Raw genomic sequence first — 13025 nt, 5'->3', positions numbered from 1 at the left:
GCTGAGTCCCCCAGAAACACACCCTTGTAGGGTGTAGCTGGAGGAGTGGCTTCCATGGTCTGGGGCTGAGCAGGGCAGGGACAGGCACCAGCTCTCCCAGCTTTTTCTCAAGACAGCTCTGGGGCTTCCCCTGCTTCTTGATGGTGAAACGGGGCTGTTCTAAGGACTTTTTGCATTTGCCTGGATTCTGGCACTAATTCCAAACCAGTTTTTAGTGCCCTGTTCTCTTGGATAATTCAGTTAGCCTTAGAGACCAAGTAGAGGGGTGGAATTTAGAGAGCCAGTGAATACCTTTAGGGCTTAGCAGCTTCGTGGCGGCAAGTTTCCCCTCCAAACTGGACCTCTTCCTCTGTGGAGTGGCAGACACTGGATGCTCTGTTTAACAAAGATAGCTCGTCACTTCTAGGGGAGACGAAGCCTTCGTAGAGGAGATGAGTAGGACATAACAGTGGCCATCCATGCTAATTCACTGTCCCCCACTGTCTGCAGGTGGACACCAGCTCCCTGAGTGGTGACAATACCCTCATGTCCACACTGGAGGAGAAGGAGACAGATGGGGAGCAGGGCCCCACCACCTCCCCAGCCCCAGCTGATGAGCCCTCTAGCCCCCTGCTGTCTCCAGGCTGCACCTCCTCATCCTCAGCTGCCAAGCTGCTATCCCCACGCCGAACTGCACCCCGGTCACGTTTAGGTGGCAGAGGGCGGCCGGGCAGGGCTGGGGCTTCAAAGGCTGAGGCTGGCTCCTCTGCTCCCCCACGGACACTAGAGGGGCTGCGGCTGCCCCCCATGCCATGGAATGTACCCCCGGATCTGAGCCCAAGGTAAGTGGGTCCTGGGCTCCCATGGCAGAGATGGTGGCAATAAGGCTGAGACTCTAGGCAAGCACACCCCAGCCCTGGGCACCCATCCTTCCATCTTAACTCCTGCCAGCTTGCCTGGTTCTGCCTGCCTCTCTGGGAAGCCTTCCTTGGCTGTTCCTTCCTGCTGCGGCCCCCTGTCATGGTATGGTACATGGCATAACCCAAACGTTTGCTGTTTCACACTGCTCAAGCTTGGCCTCCCTGCTGAACTGCCAGCTTTTATGGGAAGGGGCTACATGTTAGCTTTCTCCTGAGACCCTGAGGGCTCCTGGTCAGCTCCAGCCGCCTACAGACTGTGTATGTGGACACAGGGGAATCCTGTCTCATGTGACACTGCAGTGGCTGCCTGTCCATTGATTTGTTGTCCTGGCACCTGGGTCCACAGGGTAGTAGATGGCATTGAGGATGGCTGTGGCTCGGATCAGCCCAAGTTCTCTTTCCGCGTGGGGCAGTCTGGCCCGGAATGTAGCAGCAGTCCCTCCCCTGGACCAGGTACTGGGGGCCCGGCATGGGCTAGGTTGGTGGGACAGCCCCTTTGTCCTATGAATCTTAAGCATTGTCGGCCTCTGAGCCTTCGGTGTTAGAGAAACCCGCAGAGTACAGACTGCCTGGGAGCCCTCTTGCTCACCACCCCCCTCACCTGTGCCAAGTGCACAGGGGAGTTAAACTAGTGCCTTGGTGTTAGATGTACCTGGGAACTGGATTTGGATCCCTGCTCTGTCAGCTTTCAAGCAGTGTGAACTTGGCTTCTCTGGCCCCAGCTCCCTGCCTATAAAATGAGTTGTGTGTTAACTAAGATTATGTAACTAAAATCTTTACCACAATGTCTGGCTTGATGGGGGATAGAGGCCTGGGGAAACAGGGTGAAATGGGCTCTAGGCCAGGCCAGGCAGGCCTGGGAAGTGGACCAGGTAATGAGCTCCTAGGAATGTCCATTTCCCTGGAAGACAGGCACAAAGAACAGCTTTCTGAGGGGAGGTGAGTGCTGAGCAGTGTGACTGTGGGCTGCTAGGAGGTGTTTTCCCTGCCCCTGGCAGTTTGGGCAAAATTCAGCACCTTGGCTGAGGCCAGAAGCCATGATCCTTAGAGTTGGGTCCTCCCAGGTCAGTGAGGTCTATTCTAACTGGGGGAGAGGCCTGGACTCCACACTGTCTGTCTCTTCTTACCAGCCCCAGCTGATAACCCCATCCTACTACCCACAGAGAGTGGCCTGCTCACTGTCCCTCTTGGGCCTGGCGAGGCAAGGAATACAGACACACTGGACAAGCTGCGGCAGGCGGTGGGTGAGGGGCAGGGTGGAGGCAGGAAGGGATGGGGCAGACATGCTGTTATGTGACCTGGCCTTCTACTTCCCCTGAAGGTGGTGGAACTGTCTGAGCAGGTGCTGCAGATGAGGGAGGGACTGCAATCACTTCGCCAGGCTGTACAGCTGGTCCTCACGCCTCCCAGGGAGGGCCTGTGTCCTCAGGCGCCGGGAGAGGGGCCTTGCCCAGCCAGTGCCTCTGGGCTCCTGCAGCCTCTGTGTGTGGACACAGGAGCATCCTCCTACTGTCTGCAGCCCCCAGCTGGCTCTGTCTTGAGTGGGACTTGGCCCCACCCTCGTCCAGAGCCCCCTCCCCTCATGGCACCCTGGCCCTGGGGCCCCCCAGCATCTCAGAGCTCCCCCTGGCCTCAAGCCACAGCTTTCTGGACCTCCACTTCAGACTCAGAGCCCCCTGGTTCAGGAGAACTCTGCTCTGAGCCCAGCACCCCTGCCTCACCTCCTCCTTCTGAGGAAGGGGCTAGGACTGGGCCCCCAGAGCCTGTGAGCCAGGCTGAGGCTACCAGCACTGGAGAGCCCCCACCAGGGTCAGGAGGTCTGGCCTTGCCCTGGGACCCCCATAGCCTAGAGATGGTGCTTATTGGCTGCCATGGCTCTGGCACAGTCCAGTGGACCCAAGAAGAAGGCACAGGGGTCTGACTGCCGGCTCCAGGACTCAAGTGTTGCCAGACATGCTGCCATCTGCTGTTTTGCCCAACCTCAGGGTGGAGGAAGAGTGGTACCACCCCCCAGGACTCCGTGCTGCCCGCTGGCTCAGGGCAAGGAGCCTGAGAGTGAAGGAGGGCCTGGCCCCTGACCCTCAGCAAGGGTGGACTAGAGCCTCAGGTGCAGGCCCTACTCCCAGGGCCCTGACCTCCTGGTCTCTCTCTGCAGGCTTGGGGGCACAGGCCTGAGGACAAGGAGGGGTTCTGCCATCCCCTGCATGTGCCCCTGCCTCCACCTATCCCCACATTTTTTATGTTAAAAATAATAATAAAAGAAACTACTTTGGAACATGGTGCTTTTTATTTACAAAAGAAAAACAATAAAGGAAAAGGCTGAAGCTAATCAGCTGGAGACGGGAGTGAAGGTGGCAATCTGAGGGGAGGAGATAAGAGTTGTCTGCAGAGAAAGAGGGGGAGGGGCTCTGGCTCTAGGGAAGCCAAGTGTCCCACCTTCTCCTGGCTTCATGGTGCCAGCCCTACCCTCCCTCCAGGCTCAAATCAGTGGGCTAGCAGCTGGGCTTCCTGCTGCTCACCCTGGACAGGTTTTTCTAGGAGCCTGAATTCCCAGTTCAAGGGGGCTGGAATGGCAGAGGAAACCGACCAGAGAGAGCCTAAAGGTCCTGCTACCACTCCTCACTGTGGTGTGATCTTGGCAGCCTCCGCCCGGATGAGGGCAATGAGGTCCTGGTTGATGAGGAAGACAAAACGCAGGCTGGCGATCTAGGTGAGGGAGAGGAGGCTGGGGTCAGAGGTGGGATCAGGGCCGAGCCATGTACTATCTCACCACACCCAGGTCTTGCCCTGGCCTTTGCACCTCCCTCCCAGCTCACCTCCACCACAGAGTTGTTGCTAAGACGCCATTTGGAGCCACACAGCACAGGCCGTCCATCAATGTAAATAGGCCTCCGGCCCTCATTGGCAATGAAGAAATCTCCGTTGTTCTTCAGCTTGATGACACCTGTGCAAATAGGGAAGAAAAGGGAGAAAATGGGAAGCCCAAAGAGAGCTAGAAGTATGGGGACAGGAGCAAGAAGGCGTCTAGAAGTCCCATGTTAGGGATCTTGAAATGCTGGCTCCTTAAGGTCCTGCTTCAGATGCTCCATGAAGATTCCCATGACACCAAGCCCCAGGACTGGAAATGGCAGGCTAGGAGGGACATTTCACACTGCTTCCTGCTGGGGTAAGGGGCTGATACCTTGCTTCCGGGAGATCTTCCAGGCTGGACCTTCCAGAGACAGGTCCACATCAATCTGGTTATCCTTGGTTGCTCTACCCAAGGTGATCTGGAAAAATGGAGCAGATGAGGACTGGGACCTGAGGAGTTGGGGAAGGAGGTCCACACAGGCCAGGAAAAGATGAGAAATCAAAGACTGTACAAAGGGCAGTGACAGAGAAGGGATGCCTAGGAAGAGTGAGGTGGGGGAGCCCGACTCACCTCGCGAGAGCGCATCAGGTACCGCACCATGCGGCCCCGCAGCACTGCCAGGGTCTGGTTGTCGAAGTCTGGAGAGCTCATGCCTGGGGGAAGACAGAATTCAGAAGAGGCCACTCCTGAGGGCCAGGGTGGAAGACAGGGAACCAGGGCAAGATCTGCAAGGGAAAGGAGTTGGACCTGGGAAACAAGAGCCCACCTAGCTAGGGTGGGCTGAAGGATGCTGAAGAGTGAGCCTTCTGGTCCTTGGGCTTCCTCACCTGTGATGCTGTCGACTAGCACCTGCCACTTATGCAGTTCCTGTTCCAGCTGCCGAATCTCTCGCTTTTGGCGCCGGTCTGCCACTGTCAGCTCTGGGTTGAGGTAGGGTGGTAAGGAAGGACATTCTGAGCCCACCAGCACCTGGTACTGGTCCTCTCTGTGCCAGCAGAAGCTTCTATCCCCTCACGGTCTCCAACAGGGCACACTTACCATGTTCCAGGACCTCATCTCGCATGTCCCTGAGGGGCAAGAAGAGAAGGGTGAATTAGGTCCACTTTTAGCTCATCTGCTAATTGGCTCATTAGGGTCCCTGAGCCCCTTTAGCCAAGCGGCCTAGAAGAATATGTATATAGCCTTGGCCTAGCCATCTTCTCTGTGGCTGGAGAGGGGATAAGGGCAAGGGGTGAATCTAAGAGGGCCCCAGTAGGAGGGGAGCAAAGGGCCTCAGCAAGGAGGACCAAGTACCAACAGCTACAACAGGAACCTGAGGGCTGGGACTCTACCCCAGGGGAGTGACTCAATTCTCTCCATGCCTGCCTGTGGGCCGGCCACTCACTTGAGCTTACTGTCATCAATCAGGTCCTCTGCATCAGAGAAGTTCAACACTTGGTCCCCCTTGGGCAGTGGCTGCACTGAACAAATGATAAGAGGAAGGGTGAGCATTGAGGGTCCTACTCAAGCCCAAGCTGCTGAGCAGACAATTGAGCCAAGTGGAGAAACTGCAATAACTGAGCCTGGGTGAAGAGCCCCACGCAGGTGAGGGAGTGCTCTGATTCAGCACGATGCATTCCTAGGTTTAGCTAAGGGCTGCAGTGGTTCTAGAAAGGGAAGGAAATTAAAACTGAAATTTTATAGGCTTCTCAGTGTACGCAGGGCTCTTGATTACATGGCTGCAAGTAGGGAAGACACTACTACTATTAAATGCTCCACTTTACAGGTCAGAAAAGAGACATGGGAAGATAACCGAACTATGGCTTCAGTTGGAACAGAGCCAAGATTTAAGCCCTGCTCTCCTGATTCCAAATCCAAATTTCTCCTTCCTCCACATCACATGCCCTCAGCATTTCCCACCATCGTCTGCAGGGCTAAGAAGACATGCCAGTCAAGACCCACTTAGAAAGCAGTTCTCAGTGGGGAATTGCTCCAACGTAAGCCAGTGTTTTTCAATTTGGGAGTAATGAGATGGTAATGGATCATGAAATTAGTTTTATTTTTAAAAAAACGAAATGGAATAAGAATCACATTAGAGCCCATGGGGACACAATTCAAGATAAATATTGCTTCATGAAAGTTTTTCAGTTTTTTCCTGGTCAAAATGTAACAGGGCTTAGGGCCACAAATATCTAAGAACCTCTGCCTTTAGGCCAGCTGTTCCCAGGGTTGCAGGGTCTGCTCTGTGGCAGCTAGTGGCCCTATGACTGTTGGCTGAGGAAGTGAGGGGACCTACTCAGCCCAGGAAGTGGGGCTGCCAACACTCCCTTCCTGGGCCTCCTTAGGTCAGACTGTGTGGGGAGGCAGGGACTGGGGAATTCCCTCCATACCACCACATGCCTCTCTCCACCCAAAGCTGCCTAAAATCTCACCAATCTAATATCCAGCTGATCTGACAGCTGAGCAGTGTCTACCGCCTGTTCCTAGAGACTCCCAGCTCTAAATGGCAAAGGAGAAATCAAATCCCCACATATAAAGACTCTTGATGGAAAAAATCAAACTTTTAAGGCTTTCAGTTAAAAAATAACTTTACACAAAATAACTTTCAAAATAATGACAAGGCAACTAGCTTTAACAGTTGAAAATAAATTTTATCCAGTGTCTCTGAGAATTCAGTGATACCAAGTATGAGGAAGCAGAATTTTGCAAGCTGGGGGAATAAAGAAGGCTGCCCCCTGACCCACTAAAATCAGAGGTCCTGAGGAATGAAAGATGAGGCTTCCCTCCGATAAGGGAGATTTTCTAAAATCCTCCTGTAGGAATACCTTTTCCAAACTAGAAGCTGCAGGACCCTAGATATAAAGTGAAAGGCACAGCTGAAGCTTTATGTTCAGAACTGTGTAAAAACTGAGCAGACATGTAGAAGGCAACGGACAGTCACATTTATTTTTTTTTTTTGTAGAGACAGAGTCTCACTTTATTGCCCTTGGTAGAGTGCTGTAGCATTACAGCTCACAGCAATCTCCAACTCATAGGCTTAGGTGATTCTCTTGCCTCAGTCTCCTGAGTAGCTTGGGACTACAGGCACCTGCCACAATGCCTGGCTATTTTTTATTGTGGCTGCAATTTGGCAGAGGTCGGGTTTGAATCCACCACCCTCGGTACATGGGGCAGGCACCCTACCCACTGAGCCACAGGCACCGCCCAACACATTCATTTTATCTATTTATTTATTTGTTTGGACAGAGTCTCACTATGTTGCCCTCGGTAGAGTACTGTGGCATCACAGCTCACAGCAACCTCAAACTCTTGGGCTCAAGCGATTCTCTTGCCTCAGCCTCCCAAGTAGCTGGGACTACAGGCACCTGCTACAACGCCTGGCTATTTGTTGTGTTGTCACTGTTGTTTAGCATGCCCAGGCTGGGTTAGAACCCACCAACCCCAGTGCATGTGGCTGGCGCCCTACCCTGAGCTACAGGTGCCGAGCCTGGACAGTCACATTTAGCAAGTAAGAGTACGCCTGTGCTGTGGACATAGGAACCTCAATCAGTCTCACTGAAGGGTTCCTGCAGCTTTATCATTTGTCACTAGAAGAGCAAGAGAATTTTGTAGCACTGTTCTGGCCCTTGGGGAAGGAGAAAGACAGAAGGAAGAGAGCCGATGTCCCAGTGGGGATTCCTGAATGGCCTGAGGGTAGGCTGACAGTGCTGACTGCCTTCTAAGAGGAGAGGAGGAAGAGAGAAGGAACAATGGAGAGAGGAAAGGGGCAGAAAAACTTAGAAAAAGTAAGGGCAGGAAACAAAGGGAACAGTAAGCAGTGGAGGGGATTTTCACATTTTGCTCATGTTTGAAAGTTACCCATAAAAAAACATATCAATGTATTTTTTTGCACGTTAAGGCTATATTAATGTATTATTTATGTAGTGGTAAAATGTCAGAAAAAAATAGGAAGAGGTAGACAATTCTGCTATTTGGATTTTTGCTCAGGATTCCAGGAAAATTTGGCTACCCTTACCCTGATGCTAAGATATCTATAAGTACTTTCTCTCCTGGAAGAAAGTTGTTATTGCAAAGTGAGGTGAACAAGACACGGCAGCGCCACTGAGGAATTTGCTACACAGCACTTCAGAGCAGCTGTGCCCAGACTACTTCTCTCTTACTCACTCTCCCACCTGCCAGCTCCTAGGGCATTCATTACCTGTCTGGTCCTCTAACAGGTAATACTGCTTCATGAGCTGCCAGTGAGCCTGCAGAGCCTTGGCAGTACGGGCCAGATAGAAGGCATCAGGGTGTCTGTGTAGGAGGTCCTGGAAGGTCTCCAAGGTGGGCTGGCTGGTCTGGAGGGTGAGAAACATGCTCTGAGCAGCTGAGCTTTCTCACAGGTGCCCTTGACTTCCCAACCCCTACTTCCTACCCTAGTCCCCTGTGGAAGCTGGGGAGCCCAGGGGACCACACTTGGCTCCTCCCAAGGCCCTCATCACAAAGGCCCCTGCACAAGTCTGTGCATTCGCACATACATGCATTTGGACAGTGGGAGTGGGGGCACCTCATATTGTTTCCTAGTTGGTCCAACTGCCCCCACTCTGATCCTCAATCTTTCCAAGACCTTAGCCTTACCGATCCCACTTTACTCAGAAGCTGCTCCTCAGCCTTGCTAAACAGGGCCTTGCTCTGGATGGCTGCAATGGCCTCTGGGTGCAGCTGCCTCATGGCCTGGCAGGCCAACCTGGACCAGGGAAGAGACAGAGGGCAAGGCTAACGAGAGGGTGTCAAGCTATCAGGGTTCCCACTTCTCCTAAATCTAAAAGCCTTTGAGATCCCAAACCTAGAGGCAAGGCCCTCAATAGGAAGAGCCTAAGGCTTAGCATAGGACCTATGGCCCCACGAGTTTATCAATCAAACAGGCAAATCAGATAATGGAGGCTCCTAGGTTCCCTTATTACCCCAGTCCTGAGGCAGATCTGGAGATAAGCTGCTGCTCCCTCCCAAGCTCTTCCTCTCTACTTGGCCAAAGTTGCCACCCCTCCTCTTTTCCTAAGCTGAGCCTGGCCCATTTCCTGGTGTGTCAGGATTGTGGCTGCAGCTTAAGTGGTGCCAAGGGCTGTGGAAAAGGAAAAGATTGGGGTTAAGCATCCAGCCAAGCACTGAAAACGCTGAACTAAGTGACTGAGGAGGAGGAAGAGTGTGTTGAGTGTGTACACGGGTTTATTTGGAAGCCTGGCTATTGGTGATGGAAGGGGCTTTGGTGATCTGTTCAACTTCATCTTCTTAGGAGGAAGAAACTGTAAGAGGGCAGTGTAGGAAGGTTAGGAGGTCACCTGCCCAAAGCCACAATGCACATAGTGATGGAACCAGAGCTCTTGGCATTCACTGGAGAGGTTTCTCCCATGCTATTTCCTGTGCTTACAGACTCCCTTACTTCTAGCAAGGACTAGCAGGGCTAGAGGTAGGAAGAAGGTTCCCTTTGAAGTCTGGAAGGGCTTGGTATAACCCCTGGGAATGCAAGGCTCTTTGGACCCTGGTACAATTCTCTCTTCTCCAGGAGCCAAATTCTGGTGTCTCTAGTACCTCCCCACTGCTGCAGTCACCCCCACTCACTTGGAGATGACAGGGTCGTACAGCAGGGCGTACCAGCGCTCCTGGACTTCCCGAAGGGTGAAGCGGCAGCTGAATTTCACTCCCAGGTGGACAGATGTCAGGTCATTGGTCTGCAAGGCCCCAGAGGCGTTTGCTCCAGCCTTAGCGATGAGAAGAACCCTTCCCTTGCCACCATAGGGCCCTGCCGGCTAGTTTAGGGGCTGGGAACTAGAGGCTAGAGAACACCCTGTGGAGAGACGCAGTACCTGCAGCACAGCGTTGATGAGTAGGAGGTCATCTGCAGGCTTCCAGCGGCCCAGATCCTTGGTCACCTGAAGTGGCTGTTTACTCTTCTTCACACGCTTGGTGAGTCCAGGGGCTGGGACTGGGCTGGGTGGCACAGGAGTGTTGGGGGTCTTGGATACCTGGGCAGAGGACAGGAATACAGTGAGCTCAAAGAAGCCATCAGGAGAGCTGGGACGTCAGGCCCAGAGCTTTATGTACTCTGTGACAGCCCCAGCCAATGACAGGAAGCCGAGGAAGGGAGCTCAGCTTTCCAGTACCAACCCCCACCCCTGCCAAATTACTTCTACATTGTCCTTGGCCACAAGGGGTCTTGTCTTTGCTGGTGGCACCCCCAACGCCAGAGTGAAGGGTGGGTGAGGAAGATACAAGGAAATCACTCTTGCTGGTGCAGTGTCTAGGGCCAGAGTAATGCCACCTGGGGGTTATTTTTACACCCTGCAATGCTGGGAACAGGCTGTCTGCTCCCAGAATAGATACATGCTCCATGCCTCCCACACAGAATGTGATACAGGCTGCACTGTCAGGGTTGGGGTGTGTGTGTGTGTGCGTGCAGTAAGAAAGTGGAAGCAGGGAGAGAAGGGCTCCCAGGAGGGAGGCATCTGAGATCGGGGCTGGGGCAGCTTGGTCCTCACACAGCCTCCTCTTCAGGGCTCCTGGCAGCTGGCAAAGGTTCTGGGGAAACACAAAATCTGGCACTGCTCCCCCCAGCCCCTGCATCTCCCAATCCCTCACCTTCTTCTTCTCACTGGAAGAGGGTTCACTCCCCGAACAGCGCCCTGGTTCCACCCCACTGGCCCCCTTTGCCCGGGTAGAGGACTTCGCCAGGCTGCTCTCCACGAGTTCATCATCAAACTTCTTCCTCTTGATGAACCTGTGGAGGGTCCAGCCCAGTGAGCACTCCTTATCCCTCCCTGGTAGCTGCACACACACCCATTCTCCAAAACAGAGTAGGTTCCAGCAGGGAGCTAAGTTCACACCAGAGTGAGGCTTAGATGACAGGGGACTGCACAAAGACTTCATGTGGTAGATCTAAGACCTTCCTCCCCATTCCTTAATTCCACGGGGAGGGATTTAGCAAGGATAGGAAATGCACAAGGCTCTACCAACACTTAGTCTTCAAGGGGCTCAGATAGCCATTTCCAACAGTGGCACAGGCACCCAGCACCTAATGCCACAGATCCCTTCCCAGTCCCTGGCCCTCCAAACCCTTATTACCTGGAGGAGCTTCTCCGTTTAGGGATGGTGCCCAAGGCCTGGGAGGAGGCTCGCTTCTGCCCTGCCAGCGATTCCTCATCCTCTGAGCGGCTGGCAGTGCCTGATGCCATCAGGGATGAATCTAGTAGTCCCTGAGAATCTAGAAAAGGAGAAATGGTGAACTCATAGCAGTGCCTTCAGCCATTGCACATAGGACCCCTCCTCAGTCCCCTTTCCTCCTGCCAACCCTCTTGGCCCCTCCCCAGTCTCCTTGACACTTGAGGTTTTAAGGTAGGAGTTCCTTGGCCATCCAGATCCCATCTGGGCTCAGACCTGGCCCAGACCTTCCACGTTGGGCAGTTCCCCCGGTGCCACGTGTCATGTCGTGCATGGTGCTCAGGTCAGACTGGTGATGCCGACACACTGGGCTCTGGGCATAACTGTGCTCTGCCATCAAAATGCAGCCATGCCAAAGAGTGGCAGCTCAACAGCAAGTCGGTAAATTGTGGCTCTGCCGACAGGTACGTGGATGGTGCTGGCCCAGGGGGAGGTGACAATGCCCGGCCAGGACCAAAAGACACATGTGCCAGGCACAGGGTGGAATCAGCAGATGCTTGGCGCCCGAGCATTTGGGGAGCTGGCCCGGCCTCATACTACCTTTATCCATCCTCTTACAGTCCCAAAGCCACTGGTTCCAAACCACAGGGCTAGGAGGAAGGGTCCCACAGGCTCATCCAAGGATTCTGACCAGGTGAGCTTAGAGGCTGAGAGGAGAGTCTGTGAAGGAGAAATGAGGCTCCCTGAGGCTCAGATTTCTAACTGGCCAGCCTCATTGCCTTAAAGTGGCTCAGGTCCTTCAGGGTCCCATAAACTAGGGAAGACACATGGAGGGGAAAGAGGCCCAAGGCTCTACTCTGCCAATATTACCTTTATAAATCCTTCTAAGCCTTGTGATGGTCCCTGACACCTTTGAGAATATGATACAAACTACAGATTTCTGAGAAACGTACGAACACATACTACTGTAGGGGGTTCATAGATCCTTCTAATTCTACTCATAACTTGTAGGTTAAGCACCTTAACTGCAACTACGAACTAGCAAGAAACAAAGGATTCTTGGCTCACTTTTTCTTTTCTTCAGCTGCCCACTCAGCTCAACAGCACCATCCTTCCCCTCCCAGACCAAAACTGGAAAAAGGAAAGGGAGATAAAACTCCAACCACTCAACCTCATTTTTTTTTCCATATGAGTTTTTGCCGAAGATTTAGTGAGTAGTATCTTGTGATAGCCAAAAAACCCGGTTTGGGAATTGCAGGAGTTATCAACCGCTTTGGGAGTGGTGTAAGGGAGAGGGCCACTGCTATACCCTGGAGAACTCAGGTTCTGTACTTTTGGGGCACTCCACTTGCAGGTCCCCGCCCTTGCTCGCCAGGGTGGCTTTTTTTTTTTTTTTTTGCAGTTTGGCCGGGGCCGAGTTTGAACCTGCCACCCTCGGTATATGGGGCCACAGGCGCCGCCTCAGGGTGGCTTTTGGCAGCGTTCTGGCCCTGTCCTCAGATGCCTCTCCATAGGATACGGCTGAAAATACTAACACCTGAGGAGAGGGTGAAAGGGCCAGAGCCTGCGGGCAGACTGGGGCAAGGTCTTTGGCCCCTTTCTTCCCAGCCCTCTGAGCCTAGTTTTTCTGGGAGTGCACACCCAAGGTGAAAGACCGGTCCTGGTCTGTTTTCAGGGGATCGGGTAGGAACAGTGATGAAGTCAACTCTGCAACTCAAAGCAGAGCATTAGGCGAACCCAGATGCTCTTGGAGCCTTGGTTTAAGATCCACAGGCTAGTTGAGGGGGGAAAGGGATCAACTCTCAGGCCAATTCTCACCCCACTTCTGCCCGCCACTCTGCGCATGCGTAACACCTCAGGCCAGCTTCTGGCCCAGTCCTGCCCACGCATGCGCAGATTTTCGGGGCGCTACTGGGGCGGGGCCCCAAACCTTGGTGGGGAGTCGTCCCCAGCGGCACTCTGGAAAACTCCACTTCATCCCCAACTCCGCTCAGAACCCTCTGCGGCGAACCGCAAGGTCTCACCATTCCTAGGCTGCCAGCTCCAACAATTTCTCCGCGGCGACGGCAGCAGCCGCAGGGCCAAAGCCGGCTTCCGTGAGCTACGTCTACTTCCGGGTTACAAACTAGGGGCTGGGCAATCTCTTCCGGCTCCTGGTGCGA

General features: G+C 53.6%; 2 protein-coding genes across 9 annotated transcripts in view; one reads left to right on the top strand and one right to left on the bottom strand.

The window, feature by feature from the left end:
- KCNH3 (potassium voltage-gated channel subfamily H member 3) overlaps positions 1-3178 on the top strand; it is a 20602-nt gene extending 17424 nt beyond the window's left edge. For 2 of the 4 annotated variants that reach the window (XM_053554096.1, XM_053554098.1), the window contains exons 12-15: positions 490-821; positions 1246-1352; positions 2030-2139; positions 2221-3178. In XM_053554096.1, coding sequence (XP_053410071.1) covers positions 490-821; positions 1246-1352; positions 2030-2139; positions 2221-2820 — 1149 coding nt within the window. In that variant the 3' untranslated portion in view covers positions 2821-3178. The other 2 variants (XM_053554097.1, XM_053554099.1) reach the window with 2 other exon arrangements.
- Positions 3165-13025, bottom strand: MCRS1 (microspherule protein 1). Of its 5 annotated transcripts, none has more exons than XM_053554101.1 (15): positions 12888-13025; positions 11140-11583; positions 10828-10966; positions 10345-10483; positions 9573-9731; positions 9361-9437; positions 8347-8455; positions 7928-8066; positions 5135-5210; positions 4789-4817; positions 4578-4670; positions 4321-4403; positions 4081-4168; positions 3716-3843; positions 3165-3605 (listed from the first exon to the last, which is right to left on the bottom strand). In XM_053554101.1, the coding sequence occupies exons 2-15, from the start codon at positions 11258-11260 to the stop codon at positions 3519-3521; spliced, it is 1467 nt and encodes a 488-aa protein (XP_053410076.1). In that variant the 5' UTR covers positions 11261-11583; positions 12888-13025; the 3' UTR covers positions 3165-3518. The 5 variants fall into 5 exon arrangements, with proteins under 5 accessions (XP_053410076.1, XP_053410075.1, XP_053410077.1 ...); XM_053554100.1 differs by having other exon boundaries at positions 9328-9437; positions 12888-13024; XM_053554102.1 differs by having other exon boundaries at positions 9328-9437; positions 11464-11583; positions 12888-13024.

This window comes from Nycticebus coucang, chromosome 12 (genome assembly GCF_027406575.1).
Source record: "Nycticebus coucang isolate mNycCou1 chromosome 12, mNycCou1.pri, whole genome shotgun sequence".
In the NCBI taxonomy this organism is placed as follows: Eukaryota; Metazoa; Chordata; class Mammalia; order Primates; family Lorisidae; genus Nycticebus; species Nycticebus coucang.
The sequence above is the reverse complement of the archived record's forward strand: the minus strand, read 5'-3'. Positions and strand labels throughout refer to the sequence as shown.